Source organism: Psittacula echo (assembly GCF_963264785.1).
Source record: "Psittacula echo genome assembly, chromosome: Z".
NCBI classification, from domain to species: domain Eukaryota; kingdom Metazoa; phylum Chordata; class Aves; order Psittaciformes; family Psittacidae; genus Psittacula; species Psittacula echo.
The window spans coordinates 52,478,625-52,499,249 of NC_137742.1; the positions used below are offsets into that span (position 1 = coordinate 52,478,625).

A 20,625-nucleotide genomic window follows, 5' to 3' on the forward strand; every position below is an offset into this window, starting at 1 on the left:
GGGCTGCATCAAAAGGAGCGTGACCAGCAGGTTGAAGGAGGTGATCCTGCCCCTCTACTCTGCTCTCGTGAGACCTCACTTGGAGTATTGTGTGCAGTTCTGGTGTCCTCAGCATAAAAAGGACATGGAACTGTTGGAACAAGTCCAGAGGAGGGCCACGAGGATGATCAGGGGACTGGAGCACCTCCCATATGGAGATAGGCTGGGAAAGTTGGGGCTGTTCAGCCTGGAGAAGAGAAGGCTGCGTGGAGACCTCGTAGCAGCCTTCCAGTATCTGAAGGGGGGGCTATAGAGATGCTGGGGAGGGACTCTTCATCAGGGACTGTAATGGTAGGACAAGGGGTAACGGGTTCAAACTTAAACAGGGAAGCTTAGATTGGATATAAGGAAGAAATTCTTTACTGAGAGGGTGGTGAGGCACTGGAATGGGTTGCCCAGGGAGGTTGTGAATGCTCCATCCCTGGCGGTGTTCAAGGCCAGGTTGGTTGAGGCCTTGGGTGGCATGGTTTAGTGTGAGGTGCCCCTGCCCATGGCAGGGGGATTGGAACTAGATGATCTTCAGGTCCTTTCCAAATCTAACTATTCTATGATTGTATGAAATCATACAACCAGATCCTTGAAATGAAAACTGCTAACTAAGAAATGTAAGAGAAGCCTTCTAATGCTTAAAAATGGCCACATCCAGCATCACATACTGCCCAAGAGTGGCTTTTCCATACAGGGCTCCTCTCAGGTGTGCTGCCTACATTTTGCCTGTAAAGCTGGTGAGGCCCAAGCCTGAGAGATGTTGACATTTCAGAAGAGGGAGCGTTCAAAAGCTGATATGGAACTGGTGCCTCTTCAGCTCCTCTGCAATAGACTTTCCCCATGACCTTTCTCAAGCTATTTAGTGCTGGGTCTTTTCAGGATAGTCACGGTCTTAAAGAAACAAGAACAAAGTGGTGGTTTCTGAAGCTTCTAAATACCACTGAAAAATCACACCAGACTGTCAGTCAGATGTTGAAAATCTGGCCTTTCATCTTTGCCACTTACCTTTGCTTAAAGATGGGAAATTTAGACTAATGGAGACACTATTATGCCCCAGCCTCATCATGCAACAGAGAACAAGAGTACCAGGACAGAATAATCTACTGCTGACTGACATGCTTAGACATGATGGAGACAAAGGCCAGAACAAAAAGAACAAAAAGGGACCCTGACCAACCAGTTTCTAGGAATGCAAGATGAAAGACTCATTCTGAGTGCCATTGAAATGAGTGGAAAGGATCCCATCAAATTTAATGGAAGTTACATGAAGGACTTGTTTGTGTTTATCTTTGTGAAGCAAGAGGCATGGATGCAAACCTGCAGATAAGCCTGGGAAGTGTCAGAATCAGACATAAAGAAGGGTTCAGCACAAATGGAGGGGGCAAGAACAGCATTTCTAATCTGGTTAAAAAGCAGAATGCTACACCCCAGGAGAGCATAGAAATCTACATACAAAACTTCCACGAGAAGTAATGTAAGTGATAGCAGATTCTGGTGACAGAATCAATATCCATCCCACAACTTTGGTGGAATCTAGTGCATTTGGCATTCAGGACTAATTAGGCTGAATTAGACAAGGTATAATGCCCCTTGGTTGGGACATATGTACCTACTCTTGGAGCCATATTTGTAAACCAAATCACTTGAGCCTTTTGAATACAGAATGAACCAGTAAATACGCTGTACAAACAACCCGGAGTGTTAAACAGGTTTGGTTAGCTGTCGGCCCATGTGATATTTTTACTGACCTCTCCTCCTTCCATTCCCCAGCCCCAGTCCCATGCAACTGGTCTGGAGTATCACTGTGAGAAAAACAGCAGGGAGAAGGTAGATCCCTATCAAATTCAGCAGCAGACACGCGCTGCCCCTTGCAAACTTGGCTGTGTTCGCCTGCCCTTCTTCAGACACCTGCCCAGGACCAGGAATGTCCCCTACACATGCAGAAGTTGGCTATCCCAGAGTGATGAGTAATACATTTGTCATGTCTTTGATGACTGATCAGGCTTCATGTTCTGGCTAGAGCGTCACCAGCCAGAAGTTAATTTCAGCCTTTCATTAATACCCAGGAAGCAATGCACAGTAAACTAATCTACTCTTTGGAGGGGGGTAGGAGTGGAGAGAGGGAGAAAGAAGAAAATAGTAAAAAGAAAAATAAAAGAGCTGTTTAAAGCAGGTAATAAAATTAGACTAGGAATTTCCAGAGGACGTTAGACTCATTTTCAGAATGAAGGACAAGAAGTTACATTAGGAGCCACCAACCTAGAAGAAAGAGAATGAAAACAGAACAGTTCTGCATTTCATTTTGTTCATGTGAGTAAGTCCTTTGAAGTCTGAGGACTTACTCATACGAATACATGTGAAAATAGGGCACTAATTTGCACTTTTCTTAACGTTATTTCATGTGTAAAGTCAGTTACTACAAAAAAAAAAAAAAATCCTCATATTTAACAAAGCCACCTGCCCACACAATCACACTACTTGTATGAACAGTCATGGGAATCCTATTTCCAAATCAACTACGAAGTGTAGGCTTCTTCTGTTTTGCTTTAAAGTAGGCCTTTAATGCCCCATATATCATACAATCACAGAATCATAGAATGGCTTGGGTTGGAAGGGGCATTAAAGCTCACCCAGTTCCATCCCCCTGCCACAGGCAGGGACATCTCCCACTGGACCTGGTTGCTCCAAGCCCTGTCCAACCTGGCCTTGAACACTGCCAGGGATGGGGCAGCCACAGCTTCTCTGGGCAACCTGTGCCAGCGCCGCACCACTCTCACAGTAAAGAGCTTCTTCCTAATGTCTGATCTAAATCCACCCTCTTTCAGTTTAAAGCCATCACCCCTTGTCCCATCACTACTTGCTTCTATAGAAAGTCCCTCCTCATCTTCTTTGTAGGCCCCCTTTAGGTTCTTGAAGGTCTCCACAGAGCCACCTCTTTTTTTTAATGTTGCTTTTTTGTCTCCCTCAGTGTTGATGGTGTAAATCACTGAACTACCTCCCAGTGACACATGGCCCTCTGGGATGAAAGGATATGAATCTGCTGATCAGTAAAACTATGATAGTCTACATCAGTGGATGCGCTGGCCCTTGCAATACCCTTTGTTGCTCTACTGCAAAAAAAAACCCGATGGCTGTGTTTGTCGGCCCTCCGCACTGAACAGTGTCTGATTCCTATTAATGCCTAGCCTTCCTTACAGTGGTCTTTGAAAAGACAAGTGGAATTTCCTACAGGGAACCTCACAGTCTTTGCTTCAGTTCCTTCTGTTCTGCAAAAGGCCTGGAAAAAAATCAAGTGTCATCTGAAACTCACACGGCAGCCAGCATGCCATTGTGAAGAACTGGAACATTTGCAGCACACTGCTTCCACGGGGTGCTGACAAACCCTGCTGAGGGGTTAATGGGAAACCTGGAAAAGTTTAGAAAAATAGCTGAAACACAACACAGACCATTGCATGCTTTAGCTCAAAGGTAACTGCATCTTTATCAGGCGCTCTAAAAATAATAAAGGCCTCTTAAAAAAGCCCTACTCAGAAGAGCAGTTCGGAAAACTGGATAGACTGAGATATCCATCAGCAAATAAAAGAATGGCTCAATAATGGCTATTCCTCAAGAAATTCTGGAGGGTCTTATGCCTTCTGTGCAGAGGAAAGTGTCCAAAATGGCACAAAGGGAACTGATGGTGACAAGCTTATATGCCACTGAGGATTTAGAGTTCAGTTCCAGGGTTTGGGGGTTCTGCTAAGTTTCTGAAGAGAACTTTGTTTCCTGAGAAGCTCTATCAGCAAGACTGATATATTCAGATATATTGTCATCATTTAGCCATCTCCAGTCCTCCCCCAAACCTAATCCAACAATTTGACTGGGGCAGAGGTTTCCACCCCTAGGAGGTTAAGCAGCCAAAGAGAAATGTGTCACGCTGCAGAAAAGCAAAGTGCAATAGGAAACCACCCATATGCAGATAGAAACCAAATAATTCAAAAAAGAAAGAAAAGGCTTATAAACATCCCAATATAAGGAAAAGTTCTACGAGAGCTCAGTGTATATAAAAAGCCACAAATCCACACGTAACCAGACTTTATTATTTCTGGCACTCAAAGGACTACTTGGAGGGGTTCTTTTGGGTTTTGTTATTTGCTGTCCTGGGTTCAGCAGCAGCAGTCAGTTTTTCTCCTTCTTAGTAGCTGGTGCAGCGCTGTGGTTTTGACTTTCGGCCTGGGAATAATACTGATAAAGCCGATGTTTTCAGTTGCTGGTCAGAATGTTTACCCTGACCAAGAACTTTGTGAGCCTCTGCCAGGGAGGAGGGGAAGCCGGGAGGAAGCAGGGACAGGACACCTGACCCAAACTAGCCAAAGAGGTATTCCATACCACAGCACGTCATGCCCGGGGATGTAACTGGGAGTTACCTGGAAGGTCACGCTCTCTGCTCTGTTGGGCTTGTTTCCGGCAGGTGGTATCGTATTCTCTTCCCTTGTCATTTCCCTTATCATTATTATTATTGGTGGTAGCAGTAGTGATCTGTGTTATACCTTAGTTATTAAACTGTTCTTATCTCAACCCGTGGCAGTTACATTCTTTCCATTCTCCTCCCCATCCCTCCGGGGCCAGAGAGTAGAAACTGCATGGCTGACTTGCCGACTGGCTTAAACCACAACATTTGGACAAGTAAAACCTACTTCCCCAGTTCAATATTTTATTGCAGTGCGTGCACTCAAATGACCAGGTCACAAAAGACAATTCGACTTTTAAAAGTAAAACACGCATGTTCGCACAATAAGTAGATTCTTAAAACAAGCTGCAGCATCTTCTGAGAAGGGCCATTATCAGACTACATCAGACCTAAAGCAGCCTGGTACCTGACTTCAGCACTGCCAAGTGCTCCACATGAAAGCAAAGATGATGCAGGGTAACCTAGATATAGGGGTACAGACTGGGATATATGTCAGTTGACCAGCTCTTTACAAGTGATCTTGCCCTTTGCTCTAGTTACTAAAACTCCCATAAGGGTAATTTCTAATTAAACTTTTTCCAAGTTTTTCTTGCCATGAGCGATGAAAGCACCAGTGCTGAGATGATGATGACAAATGACCCAGATGCCAGAAATTTAGTATTAGGGGTCCACTTTAAAAACATTAAAACATTTTTCAGAGAACTGATGTTTTCCTGAAGAAACCAAGTACTCACCAAAACTCCCACAAAGGCTGAGCTGTCATTTGGACACTGAAAGCCTTTCACTTTGAACCACAAACTTACATTCAAGCTGAGGTGTAATTCAAGTGTCTTACACAGAGCCCCACCTACATCGGTATCACACATGTGCTCTCCTCTCTGGTTCACAGCTGCCATAAGCAAGAACACCTACAGATCAGCTTGTTCCTCATGTGAGTGAGATTTCCATGATGATTACAAGAGACTTGCAGGGACAAGAGGAGAGCTAACGTAACAGGGTCATTTACTATACACTGTAGTGCAATATAGCTTGGGGCCAGCTGATACAAGTCACACTTCCATTTTTATTCAGGCACCAGCATCTTTTTCATAAGAAAAGACCAAGGTGCAACAGAGAGGAGGTCTGGAGGGTGCCAGGGTTATTTTGGATAGCGAAGTTGAGAAAAACTTCCTTTTTCCCTTCTTCCCTGTAACTTTCATCTATTACATCTTCAAGTTATCACAGAGTCTCCATTTATTACCAGAGTGATTGTTTCAAAGGCGATTACAAGTTCATTAAGTTGTTAATATAATCAAAGATACAGACAGAGAAAAAGGCACCTTCAAACAAGCCACTGCTTCAAAGTGTATAGAAGTCTAAAAAACAGACAAGAGTACTTTGGGGCTAAGTAACCTAATGCTGTGAAAACTTGCTCCTAATCTGTCAGAGCACATCTGGGGTCCTTCACAGCACTAAGTGCGTTGTTCTCACACTTACTACTGCAGTATCAGTAATCTGCTTTCTTGGTGAGAAACCCCTGTACGATGTGATACTGCCTGGTCAGCAGGTAGCGTTTTGTTTGCTCTGAATACCCAGCCTCTGCAGGGCTTGTTTGTTGACATCGCCTCTTGGTCTGCTGGAGCTCAAATCTGAACAGAGATGGGCAGAGAGGCACCCAAATTCAGATCTGCATTCAGGAGCACAGCAGAGTTCTGTCTTAGCCAGAATATTTATTTCCACTGGAGGAAGTTCTGTTTATTGGCTTTCAACATACTTCGGCACTCAGGAACGAGGTTAAGAATGTATAGGCTTGAGATAGCTCTGTCTGTGCGTACTAGCAAGAGAGACAGGCTAGAGAAGCAAAGGCTGTCTTCTATCCCTCCATTTTCTCACAGCTAGAAAGGTGCATGTAACTTCAGGACTGATAATGAGGGGTTTCTTTGAAGTGAAATAGCACAGACAGTTACAGCACCTCATTTGGCTCTGCCTCCTGCCCTGTCATTCCAGAACAGGAATTTCTCCTCCCATCTCCAACCTGCTCTTAATTGTTTACAGATTATCAGGTGACAGATCCTCCGAGAAGCTTCCACATGGACATTCCTTTTCAGATTGTTATTTTTCATTGAATAAAGTGCTTTGGGGGCATGGAGACCAAAGCAGTTCACCCTTAGAGGATGAGGAGACACTTTAGCAAGCATCTCCCAAGAAGCAAATGCATTACTTTCGTGGACGGAAAGGAGCTTTGACCTTCTGGTTCCTGAAAGTTGTGCTAAACACCATGCTGTTTTACACCTTGTGGACTGGCAGACTGGTTCAGCCTTGTTTTTCATTGTAGACAGCTGGAATGTGGAAGTTCCAAAGCACAAAAACCTGAGGCAAATACGTGACAGGAGCCACTTGCACAATGGTAAGGGGCAAAAGACTTTAATTTTCACTGCCAGCTGTTATAAGAAGTAGGACAGATATCCACCTCTTCCCAACTTCCACCCAAAGAAATAACCTGCTGACAAAGAAAACTAATTCTGGTTAGAAATGCCACTGTGCTCCTTCCCCCTTAATCACCAGTGTTGCAAGCTGAAATTAAAGATATCCCTACAAAGTAAATGAACCCACCTTGGCAATCCATCACGGCATTGTCAAGTGTCAAAGGAAGCAACATCTAGCTAGACACGAACCCTTAGCAGAAAACACTGGCTTGTGCACCTGCATTGCTCTGCAGTCACCAGAAAGGTATGAAAACCCAAACTTTGAAACTAAATTAAAAGTTTCACACTTTCACACTGTGAAATATTACCTGTTTCTCACACCAGAACAATGCTGGCATGTAATTTTTAAACAATACAGGGACTCTGCTATGCAATTTCTCCCACCTTCTGAGAACTCACCCAAGGGACTCAACAGGCTAGCCTCCAGGCAACCTAGACTCCAGGCAAGCCTTGGAGTCTAGGTCACTGAAATCTGTATGATATTTCTGATTTACTCTGTTAATTTCTTCCTAGCACAGAGTGAACGAACTCATTAAGCTGTGTGTTTGCTGATCTGCAAATAGTACGGGCTTTTTCCAGTATCATTCTCTAAAATTACTTCAGTCTGCACTTTCAGAAAATCAATGCTTTTCGACTAGATGATCTGCTTAAAAAAATTAAATCTGTGCAATCCAGTTTTTGAGAGAGCTTTTGCTTTTCATAAAGAAGATTTTTCACAAACATTAATGGATGCTTTTAGCTGGAGAAGAGATGGGGACATAAGACCACTGCAGAAGCAATGCTTCTGAGAATGAACAAATGAGAAGTTGCTTCGGTACCAGGTAAAGAAGAACACACAATTTTACAGCAATTATAGAGGTACATAGGGTATTTATATGCCATTCAAAAATCCTTTTTCTCAATTTATGGTAATATTTCACATCATGAGATGAGAACTGGCAGATAACTCTACCCGATTCTGCAACTTGCTTTCCTCACACATCAAAACCTAATAAATAAATTTAAGCCTAATTTAACTTGTGTTGACATCTCTGATGAATTTTTTAAAAACTGGAAGTGCCAGCCAAGCTTGCTTTCCTCATTGTCTGCCTAAAACACAGAGACACAGGGTGAAAGTGACAGAACTGAGTATTCAAATGCTCTTTACTCAGCCTCTACACCTGAAAAAAACAACCCAAAAAACTCCTCCAAAAAACCAAAAACCCCACAGAAATCCCCAACCAAAACTCTCAAAACAAAACCAAAGCCAACAACAACAACAACAAAATTGAGGATAAGCCTCCACAGAAGTTCTGTCCACACCAGAATGGTAAGGTTACATGATGGAAGTTCTCACACTTGAGACACTTTATCAACCAGGGACCTTAGGAGATCCTTAGCCCACCCTTTTCACTTCGTCTAAAGTAGCAACTTACAACTATTATATTATCCTTCAAGCAGAATAACAACGAGAACAAGACGACATAAACTTTGGTAGCAGCCTTTACAGGTATTTGCTGACAGCAGAGGACAGGCAGTGGTCCAGATTCTCAGGCCTCATTTCCAGAGTTGAATGTGCCATAGCTTGATGATTCATCCCCTGTGATCTGCACAGTATCTGCAAGCTGCCCACAAAACTGCTGCCAAATAGAAAAGGAACATCTCAAAATAATACACAAGCAAGGAGGGAAAAAAAAGAAGTGAGGAAAACAGGAAACTAATAAAAATGCTGTCAATGGAGAGCTCAATTGACCACCAGAGGAAGCTGAACATAGGTAAGTCTATGGGATATGACAAGATGGATCCCAGAGTCATGAGGGAATTGTCTGATGTAGTTGCCAACCCACTCTCCATGATGAGAAGTCATGGAAGTCAGGCAGGGTCCCTGGTGACTGGAAGAAGGGAAATATTGCACCCACTTTTCAAAAGGGTAGAAATGAAGACCCTGGAAACTACTGACCTGTCAGCCTCACCCGTGTGCCTGGGAAGATCATGGAACAGATCCTTCTAGAGGCCATACTATGGCACATGGAGAACAGTGAAGTGATTTGAGACAGCCAATGTGGCTTCACTGTGGGCAAGTCCTGCTTGGCCAACCTAGTGGCCTCCTGTGACGGAATCGCTGTGTCAGTGGGCAAGGGAAGAGCCACAGGTGTCATCTGTCTGGACTTGTGTAAAGCCTCACAGTCCCCCACAATCCCCCACAACATCGTTCTCTCTAAACTGGAGAGATACGGATTTGATGGGTAGATTGTTTCATTGGATAAGGAATTGGCTGGATGGTCAGTTGCATCTTGAGGGTAGTGATCGACGGCTCAGTGTCTGGATGGACACCAGTGATAAGTGGTGTGTCCCTAAGGGGTCGATACTGGGAACAGTACTCTTGAATACCTTCATCAATGACAAGGACAGTGGGACTGCGTGCGCCGCCAGCAAGTTTGCAGATGGCATCAAGCCGTGTGGTGCAGTTGACACACCAGAGGGACAGGATGCCATCTAGAGGCACCTTGACAGGCTTGAGAGTTGGGACCATGAGAACCTCACATTCATCTCAGGTTCAACTGGCACAACTGCAGGGTCCTGCACCCGAGTGAGGGAAACCCCCAGTATCAGCACATGCTGGGGATGAAGGGATTGAGAACACCACAGAGGAGAAGGACCCAGGGGCGCTGGTGGTTGAAAAGGTGGACATGAGCCAGCAATGTGCGTTCGCAGCCCAGAAACCAACCGTATTTTGTGCTGCATCCAAAGGAGTGTGACCATCAGGTCGAAGGAGATGATCCTGCCCCTCAACTCTGCTCTTGTGAGACTCCACCTGCAGTACTGTGTCCAGCTCTGGAGTCCTCACACAGGAAAGATATGGACCTGTTGGAGTGGGTCAAGAGGAGGCTGCAAAAAATGCTCAGGGAGCTGGAGCATCTCTGCTGCGGAGACCAGCTGAGAGAGCTGGGGTTGTTCAGCCTGGAAAAGAGGAGGCTCCAGGAGGACCTTATCGCAGCCTTTCAGTTCTTGAAAGAGGCCTATAAAGAAGATGGGGAGAGACTTTTTAGCAGGACATGTTGTGACAGGACAAGGGGTAATGGTTTTAAACTGGAAAAGTGGAGATTCAGGTTATATGTGAGTAAAGAAATTTTTCTAAAGTGAGGGTGATAAAATACTGGCACAGGTTGCCCAGAGAGGTGGTGGGTGCGCCATCCCTGGAGACATTCAGGGCCAGGCCGGATGTGGTTCTGGGCAGCCTGGTATAGTTGATGATGTCCTTGCTCATTGCAGGGGGTTGGTTGATGATCTTTGAAGGTCTAACCCAAACTATTCTATCTATACTTGTAAATTAAAGTTATTGTAACAGCACAATATAGTCTCATTTGCTTTTGTTTGGTTTTAGTCCAAGCAGCTCAAAAAATCTGCTTCTTTTAAGCAAATCCTGATTCCCTGTGCTCTCTTCCATTCAAACAAACGAAAAAAACAAACAGCCCCCCAAATAAAAAAACCCAAATCAACAAAAAGCCCAGTCACAGGCAGACACCAAGCATGGAAAGTTCCATTCCAGACTGGTTAAAGTTTAAAAGTTTGGAAAAAAAAATCAGAGTATCAAAAAGTTAGGGAAAAAAGTTTACATCCTCTTAGAACACATAAATCAGAGTTTCAGTTAGTGAGGTTAGCTTTCCAGAAAGTCCCATAATGGCAGGATTTCCGAAAACCTCATCCCATGTCCTTCATAATCACTACTTTTTCTGAGTACAATTGTTAGCCATTTACACTGTGTAAGCTGCTCAGATCTGCCAAATAGCGTGTGTTCTGATCAAGCACAGGACCAGACTCTAGACTGTTCTCTCAGACAAACTCAAATGACTGTGTTCACTGCCTCTACACTCAGGCTGCCTGAAGTTTTATGTGCTCTCAGATTTACTTATTCAAATTTGGGATAAGACTCCATTAAGAAGTACCACATTCTGGCATCATGAGATTACACTCAGCTTGCGTGGCAAAAGTGAAGCAATTTTGATGAGACTGAAGTCCAATCTTGATGCTGCAAGCTGCACACACTTTCTATCTATAAAAACCCTCACATAAACAGCAGAGAGGTTTCTTCAGGTATCTACCACCTCATTTGCATGTTAAAACTGCCTAACCTAGAACTTAAACTCTTCAGTCCCAGCAGAGCTTCACAGACTGCTATAGTAACCTGGCAAACATTTTACCTTCTCTTCCCCCAAATGCACAAAATGAATCACTTTGACCCCTTCTCTCCTTTCCTCACAGTTAACCTGTAAAGCAGCCCTGGTCAGCTTTCTGTGACCTCTATCTACACTCTGTAGCTGCTAATTTGACAGCTGAAATGTTCTTTCTTCCTTTTCATCTCTGAAGCGTAGTTCAATCCACAATTACAAAATCTGAGCGTTAACACGAAGACAAGCAACACTGTGGCTCAGGTCAGAAGTGAAGGGAGAGGAGAATTAAAATTAAGCAACCTGTACTTCCATCTGATTAAGGCTACTGCATAATAATGACCCTGCTACTGTTTCCATTAAAGAAAAACAACTGCATCCCTTCTCAGGGCACTGGAGTGCCTACAAACACACAAGAGTGGAGACCAGCAGAATCTAGTAAAAGGTAAGTATACAAAACCCTTAATTTGTCTCAGCTTTCCAAATTGCTCATTTTCTTCTTGCCATACAGCAAAACTCCCAAGAGGTTCCAATAAGAAGAGGGACAAAACCCCCAATCTTCCAACGCTTGCAAAATACACTAATGGTTCCATGCAGGCTAATGAAGATGGTGTGACAGCCAGTTCAGGTGGAATTACTAATACGATAACAAGTTTCTCCACCTACAAAACAGAATCATGTAAATAACATCTTACCACTAAGATATTTATGTAAGCACAGACTTAATCACTTAGACATAAGGCATTTAAAGGTACTATTAGGGCACATTAAGGCTTATTAAGGCCTTGTTAATACAACATTCTAATGACACTATGAACTCCAGCAGTGCAGCAAAAAGAAGCTGCAGCATCAGTGTTTTCGGTTTCAAAATGTAAACACACAGAAGATCGCAGAATTCTGCCTATGTGCAAGAAGATGCCTCATTACTGAAACCTATTTTTCATGCCACACTATCTTCCAACACAGTACTTCTCTGTCATTAAAAACAGCACTTTGTGCCACCTGACAGCATGAACACCAGATACAGTGCATCAAATGCATGACTTAAGCATACTGATGCAAAGTGAGGCTGAAGTAATGTGACTTTCCCAAAAAAAGGCTACGGTCTTATCACTTCATGGGTGATGATCGTGGTTCTCCTCACTTGCATTCTTAGCTTTCAACTAGCCTCCCCTTTAAGCAGTAGCAGGATATACAATTCACAAGTGACAAAGCTGACTCTTTAATAAGTTTGCAAAGCAACAGATCCTTTCTAACAACTCTGAAGCAAGCAAATTCTGAACTGAATTCAGAACACAAGGCTACCTATAACACAAAGCCAGCATTAAATGCTATTTACATGCCTCTCCCAGATAGTCATGCCAAACATTTGTATTCAGTAGTAACAGCTCTCCGTACTGCTATCCTGCATGTGAGCAAAATCACTATAGTTCATGGCAAACTGAGGTTGTGTTTTAGAAATACCAGTTTACCACCAATTTAAAATTGTGACCTAGGCACTGTGTGAGCACTTTAACCAGGTGTACAAAATAGTCTTTTGTGTATTTTACCTCAATATTTGTGTTCCAGTCAGCCAGATACATCAAATTGTGAGAACTGTGAAAAACAATTAAGCTGTGTACTCATTTAGCAACTATTTCTAATTGCAGCTGAAAAAACCCATGGCTGTGTTGATTTATAGTCATATTTCACATCTCGTGATAGCTTCTCATCTTAACCTTGCTGCTCTTCTGAGATTGAGTATTCCCAGTTTTTGCAGCAGCTTTCCATAGGTCAGAGTTTATAATTTAAGACACGTACTAATGGGTCACAAATTACATTCACACTCAAGAGACATAATCCCATCGAAATAGTTGTCTAAATGAACTTCACAGCATTGCTCCATTGATATGATGCATAATCCTGCCCTTTGCCAAAGTAAAATGTGATGTTTTACATGGAGATACAAGCAGGATTACTATTAAATGAACACTTTAGGCGGATCACTCATTTCCCTCACTTCAAACAATGCCTGAAGACTCATGAAGAGACTCAAAGAACAGGTCAGGTCTCAACAACATGTGTAGCCAGAGATAAAAATAACTTTTTTTTTTCTCCACCTTTAAGCAGGCACACTTGCAGTTTGACTATCGGAAGCTACATGTTGTTTATGAGATCTCTGCCAAGGTACAAACTGGTTTGTTTCTTTTTACTGTCCTTTTTGTTTTGGAAACTGTTTATCACCTGTTACGCTGGTTTTAGAAGCCAAGGGCAAGTGCTAGACAAAGAGCTATTGTCTGAAAAGGAACCCACTGTTTGTCTTTGAAGTCTCCTTGTGCAAGAAAGGAAGTGCAGGGTCCTGCACCTGAGGAGGAATAACCTCCACCGTGCACCAGTACAGGCTAGGGGCTGACCTGCTGGAAGGTAGCTCTGTGGAGGAGGACCCAAAGACTCCTGGTCAACAGCAAGCTATGTCCATGAGCCAGCAGCTATGTGCCCTCGTGGCCAAGGCGACTAGTGGTATCCTGGGCTGCTTTAGGAAAAGCACTGCCAACAGGTTGAGGGAGGTGACCCTTCCTCTCTGCTCTGTCCCAGTGAGGCCTCACCTGCGTCCTGTTCTGGGCTCCCAGTATAAGAGAGACATGTTGCTCCTGGAGCAAGTCCAGTGAAGAGCTACCAGAATCACTGAGGGTCTCTCATATGAGGAAAGGCTGAGGGAGCTGTGCTTGCTCAGCCTAGAAAAGGGTCGGGGGGGGATCTGATCAATGTGTGTAAGTAACTGAGGGGAAGGTATCAGGAGGATAGAGCCAGATCCTTCTCGGTGGTGTCAGGTGATAGGACAAAAGGCAATGCATGTAAACTAAAACAGGAAGTTCCACCTGAACATGAGGAGTAACTTCTCTACTGTGAGGGTGATTGAGCACTGGAATAGGTTGCCCAGAGAGGTTGTGGAGTCTCCTTCTCTCAAGATAGTCAAGAACTGCCCCGACACAATCCTGAGTAGTATGCTCTGGGTGATTCTACCTGATCAGGGAGGTTGGACTAGGTGACCTCCAGTGGTCCTTTCCAACCTCAAGCATTCTGTGATTCTGTGAATATAAATGTTTATCTGTTCCTAACATCTCTATCAAGCTAACTCGTTCGTTTGTACATTAACTGACTCTCCATTTGATCCTGCTACACCATTTCATTCCTCTCAACCTGCACCATACTGTGTAATCCTTTCAGGCATGCCCTGTCACAAATACTACTGCCTCTTCCAGGCATCGACTCTCTGTTTCAGCCTCACCTCCCTGTAGAGGAGATCTCTGTCCCAAGCACTCAGCACTCACTGTTTTGTTTCATATCCCACCCAGAAGACTAACCATTTCATTATAGATAATTAAAAATACGTACCTGAATTTACAAGACTTTGACCAATTCTACAGGTACAGCCACAGAGGCACTTGGGAGACACTGCCCCACTTTCTCATCCTTAGTTGCTGCACATTTAGAGTCAAATACTTCCTATTACAAGGACAGCAATGAATCCTTCCCCTGTGATGGCAAACACAGCTGCTTGTTGGAATATCTGAGTATCTGGTTACTCCCAGTCTATTGCATCTTAAAATCTGTACCTCAGGCAACAAGAATTTCAAGGATGTTGCTCCTTGCCCTCTGCAGCATGCAGTACTCACATCAATGTGTTGAGCCATATCAAAATAGAAGGGTACCTATTTTGAAAGCAAAAAACTTTGTATTCTGTGTCTCTAGGCACAGCTGCATTGGTACATACAACACAAATCCTTTACTTTAGTATTATTTTTAGCACTAGTCTCTCAGAAAGCAAAGCATATACCAGATACTGTCTGTAAAAGTTCCCTGGGGAAAATGCCAAAGCAAAGAGATGACGTGGCAATAAGTATCTTCTTAGTTTACTACTATTTTTCCACACTGCTACTATTATTGATGAATATGCATTTGTCTTTATTAATTTCACTGCAGTCTGGACAGGAAGCGCTACAGATGCTTGTGTCTTCATAAAATGTGCTTTGATTAGAACTGAAGTGAAATTATATAATTAATATCTTTTTCTTGCCTAGCCAGTAAGTATTTCTCTCTATCAGGATGGAGGAAAGGCAGTGAGTGCTAACAAGAACGAAGAAGTTCAACGTCCGAGAAGGTCATATGTCATAGTATAAATACGGCACCGGCACCTGACAATTAGAAGTCAGCAGTATTAGCTGCAGCCTGCTTCAAACTCCATGGCTGTAAACTCCAACCTATCAGCGATACCGATCAATCGTATATTTTGTGGCAATTTAATAATTATATATTCCTATACATTACTTCATCACAGGTGGAATAAGTCTACTTTTCTGGATGGTTTACTGAAGTAAAAAAATTCTATACTTTGTGGTTTCATAACCACATAGCTGTAGTTTCAAAATTACATATTTCAAAAGACAGTATGTTGAATACTTTGTTCACATGCCAAACAGGCAAAGAAAAACTGAAAATGCTACTGACAAAATTGTTCTCTCTTCAATCCCACCTTATTTTTTCCATAGAATAATATAGAATTTTGAAGTGCAGAAACTCTAGGTTAGTTTTGAGCACAAACAAAGCTGGGTTTGAAAGAAAACAGTAAGAAAATGTAAACATTAACATGCCTGCCTCTAAGTATCTGTAAAACAAACTGAAAGATACAGTGTAAACACAGGTGACAGATCTGCTTGCTTTTGAGGACTTGGCTTTGTGTCTCCCAGTTTCACTCATTCACGTGTGTTCTTGAAGGAAAACTCAACGAAACACTTTAAAATCAGAGCCATAGTTTGATTTTCTAAGTGATTGTCTCACCTTCCTAAAAAGTTCTCTTACTGTGGTAAGAATAAAGCATATCCTCAATCCCATTGCTTGGGTTTTAGCTAGATTCCTAAAATGATCCTGGACAACGACTAAGGAACCATACCATTAAAATGCAGCTGTGTAGAGGATATAAGAGTAGGCAGCTATAGAATTCATATGACTTCAGAGTAGCTTTTTTAAATTAATGATGCAATTAAAAGTGCATCATGAATAGCTTTTCACTGAAAGAGATATTTAGAAGTTTTACAAGAAAGTAAGGCCTCCAGTACCAAAACATAGGAAGAAATACTTTATTTTTGTAGCTACTGTTCCCAAAGCCCTGAGGAAACTGCTCCCCAAATTGTTAAGAGATCTGCAGCAAACAAGCTCAAAAACACTCTGTGCTCACAATTCCTAGTAGTACTTGGTGGAAAACAAGGCACAGCATATCTAGGCAACTTGTTCAGATCACACCTTCTCAATACCATACAAGTGCCATATATTCTTCCCTTTTGGCAGCAACTACAAAGAGAGAAATCATTCTCGCTGGCAAGTATACCACTATTGAACAGATTGAACAGTTTTTGCTAGCATGTAAGTTTAGACACCTGTTGTTCATCAGAAGTTGCATAAACATCATCTCACTGGTGAAAAATGGGAACAGAATTACTAGCAAGGCTTCAGCCACAGCAGCTATAAACCTTTCAGTCATTCAGCATACAAAGTTACAAATCACCAAAGCTACTAGCATTTTACACAGATCAAGCTCAACAGTCTTTAATTCAAATATATTTCAGAATCAAAATTGGAGGGAGCACACTGAAACACCCACAGACATTCGTGCTTTACTCTCCACACTTCTAGAGAAGGAATGGTTATTTCTGACAGCAGTTTGATCAGCACAGAAGACTCCCACAAACAAAAAAACTTTTGCTTAGATATTAGCTATGTAGGAAAGTACATTCAAGAAGTCTTTGTATCAATTTGGCATTTTTCAAGTACCTGGCAGTTGGTCCTTTTACTTATAACACCTTTTTGCCTGGTGAGTATTAAACCAAAAGTCATCTCTTCCAGTCCATAAATATACTGAGAATCCTAATCAGCAGAAATCTACTGGTTGATTCAGGTATTAATGTTAACTTCTCTAAAATTACAGCATTAGGAAAGACTTAATTTTCTATTTAGTGATATGATACCTCCTACTGATAGATTTGGGTTGTGCTACTGACTGCTTAGACATTATGCACCTATGAAATTTTCAAAGAATAAAATCTGAATTATTGAAACACTATTTAGAAAAAACATCACAAATGTCTAAGGATAGAAAGAGAAAGTAAAACGCTTTAATACATTTCACTATTTTGTGCAGGTAATTATTTAACAGACTACAGACAACAATGAAGAAACAAATACAAACATTTCAGCATTTCTCATTTTCTTTTCTCAAGACACTTGGACTTGCACTTTGAGCATAAGTAGCAGTTAAGTAGTTAATCCACTGATACATAACCTAAGCAGAAAATAATTATTTAGTTATACCACTAAATGGTTAATATCATTAGTGGTACAACATCTCTGTGCTGTACCACTAATACTTTCGTGGTTACTGTAGAGATAAATTTGTAATCCAGGTAACTGGAGTACAACAGTAAAACCACAAAATATCCCCAAGCTGTGTTTAAGAAATATTGCAGATAATAGCTTTAGATTAAACTAGAATTTGTTTTTGTTGCTAGCATTGCAATGATGGGCAAAACTGTCTCCAAAATTCAATGTATTAGAAGGAAGATTCTTACATTTTATCATGACTAAACAAATACATGAGAAGCAGGTACCAAGAAATAAGATTCAAATCTCTGTAACTAGAGCTTATTTTCAACGAAAGGTATTAATGAGTGCAGATTTTTTTGGGTTGGAATAGATTGACTGTTTGCTTGATACCTCCAGTAATGAACTTGTCTGCCTCATAAAGTGACTAAACCCAAGAAAGTCTTTACTGAACAGAAATAGCTTGAGCATTACAACCTACTCAAGAGCAACAGAATGCAAATACCTTCATATGCTTACAGCTGTACTGTAAAAGCTGGTTGAACAAAAATGAAGCTTGCATTTTGTTTGCTGGCAGAAAAAAAGAATATTCAATTCACAAGAGTGCATATAACAAAACCAAACATGCAATTACTTGTTTTGAAAACTTTTACTGCAACATAACATTGAGGTGAATAGTAATTCTGCAAAACAAAAGATGTAAACAAGATAGTAATTTCACCTGTATGCATATAGCTTCTCAGATCATTTGAGAGGGGCAAAGAAGGGTGTGGTGTTTCTCAATGATCAAGACACTTAATTGAAATGGGTTTGCATTTGGAAAAAAGCCAACGTTACTTTAATCCAGCATTAAGCGAAATACTGTGTTTCTTGCACTGCCTTAACAGACCTTAAAAGCAAAATAACTACCCATTATTTTGGCATTCATGTTTACATTTGCTCAATCTTTTAGATTTCACAAAGCTGCTATCCAGTGTTGCCACAAAATACAGATTGTAGAACCTAGTAGCACAGGCTACCTCCCATACCAATACTAAGTAGAAAGGAACATGAAGCAGGGCATTACACTACATTGCTGGAACTAGTACACGGTAAGAATGAACACCTAGAAAAAGTCAACCTACAGTTTAGAGAAGCAACTAATTGTCTGCAGGAGATGATTTTTGGTTGCATATTATTTTTCGTTTTCTGCATCTGCTAATTTAAAGCAGACACACTTACTGCTTTGTTCTGCTGCCTATATTATCTTCTTTGCCCCTCCCCATATACCATACACCAAGCATTATGAATGTAAGCCCAAAATCCCAGACAATCGAGTGAGCAAATTTAGTGTAATGCACTGGTGTGAGATGTGGAACAACAAAGTGTCTCTCAATCTTCATCAAAGTTCTGTTGTAGGAGAAAGTTGGCAGCCAAGTTTTCATTCTTCTCACAAGCAAAATACGCCTGTATCACAAGTCCTTCAGGAAATCCTAATGCCTTTAACTGAAGGAAAGAAACACATTTAGAAAATACATTTTGTATATTAAGCTTTTTTATATGTCTAGTATCTTGAAATGCAACTTCAGCAATTGCTACCTTGTTGAAACAAAAATTGCTGCCTAGCTCAATACATACAGGCTTTTGCAAGTAAAGAATAAGAAAGTGTTGCCTCTGTGAACAGAATTCTCACTTGAAAAAGTGATTTGAATGAGTCTAGTGAAGCAACATAAAATGTACCACTTACTTCACTGACACAGTAAGTTACTAGAACAGACTTGGGTCACAGTAATGTTAGGAAGTAACAGCACACCGCATTGCTGCAGAATAAAAACTTCAAATACTGCCCATTTAAAACTACTAATTATATGACACTCAAGATTTTTAATACGAATTGCCTTAAACAAAAGTTCCCATCCTGTGGTTACCAGCAGGTAGCCCAACACATTACATTAAGCCATACTTTCAATTGTTCCCACTGGACTTTCACTTTCTATAAAACTGACTATCCCCTGAAGCCATAAGAAGTAAGGTGAGAGCAATCTGGTTTTTGTAAGTCAAAGAACCACTTGATGTCTGGGACACGATGACAATTTGGAATAGGAATACTAGAGAAGAGCTTATTACTGTGCCAAGGGAAATGGGTTTAGCCTGCACTTAAAGGCATTCAGCAAACCAATTGCCAATCTTTAACCTAAAGACAGATACATGCAATCATTTGGAGGTTTTCTTAAAATCATCACAGCACCTGCAAGGCATTTTACATACATGGCAGATCAAATTTCTGTAAGAAATAATGTCCTATTACCCATTATTAACCTTTCTTAGATTTAACTTCATGCTTACAAACAGCATGAATGTGTCAGCTGTAATACTAAGACACTTAAATTTTGAGGTGTGTCTTTCATGGAAAGTTGAAGTAGCATACAACCCTTGAAGAGGTTGTAGAGGCAATACTCTACTGCATAAAATAGTTCTAATGGAAATACAGCAGACTAGAGAGGATGATCTGTGAAGAAATACATGGACAATTTTACCAGACTAACTTTATTATTTGTCAATTTCCTAGAGATCTAGAGAACTGACACCTATATTAAAATAGTTCTTTTCCTCACATAACCTTTCACTTTGGCACTTGAAAAAAATACTGTCTTTAATATACAAAAACAGTATCAAAGCCTGACACTGCAATTTGTCCTAAGAAAAATCTCAGAGGCATTACCATCTATGCAAATATGTATTTAGTCAGTGTTACACACAGTATTTATGCACGTAATATACCACCCCCAAATGTGTTTTTATAGACATGTTTACCCACATTTTTAGAAAGGTATAATTAAGTAATTCTCATGGATAGACAAATAACTGGGTTAAGCAGCGATTTCAACTAATCTACTTAACTATGAGAGCTCTTACTATCCAAGTACTTTGCAAACAGTGCTCATGCAGACACACCTTTGTACCTGGAAACCTTTCACAGCACATTCTACAACAGTACTATCTGAAGCTTTTCCAAGTGAAATTACTGCCTGAGTTCCCATTCCTGAGGGAAACCGATTCAACCACCACTTATTACAGGCTGTGATTACTTAAAGGTTCAACAACTTCTCAGTAACAGAGATTCAAGAGATTTCAGACTCAATTGCTATAAAGCAAGAAGAAATGTGATTTGAAACAAGACTACAGTAGCTATAAAATATCA

General features: G+C 41.4%; 1 protein-coding gene across 3 annotated transcripts in view; it reads right to left on the reverse strand.

Annotated features, from left to right (window-relative positions):
• Positions 1–17,209: 17,209 nt before the first annotated feature.
• The window catches only part of RAD23B (RAD23 homolog B, nucleotide excision repair protein), a 37,112-nt gene continuing 33,696 nt past the window's right edge, over positions 17,210–20,625 (reverse strand). For all 3 annotated transcript variants that reach the window (XM_080636816.1, XM_080636817.1, XM_080636818.1), the window contains one exon: positions 17,210–18,929. In XM_080636816.1, the coding sequence (XP_080492942.1) occupies positions 18,816–18,929 (114 nt within the window). In that variant the 3' untranslated portion in view covers positions 17,210–18,815. The remainder of the gene's footprint in view (positions 18,930–20,625) is intronic.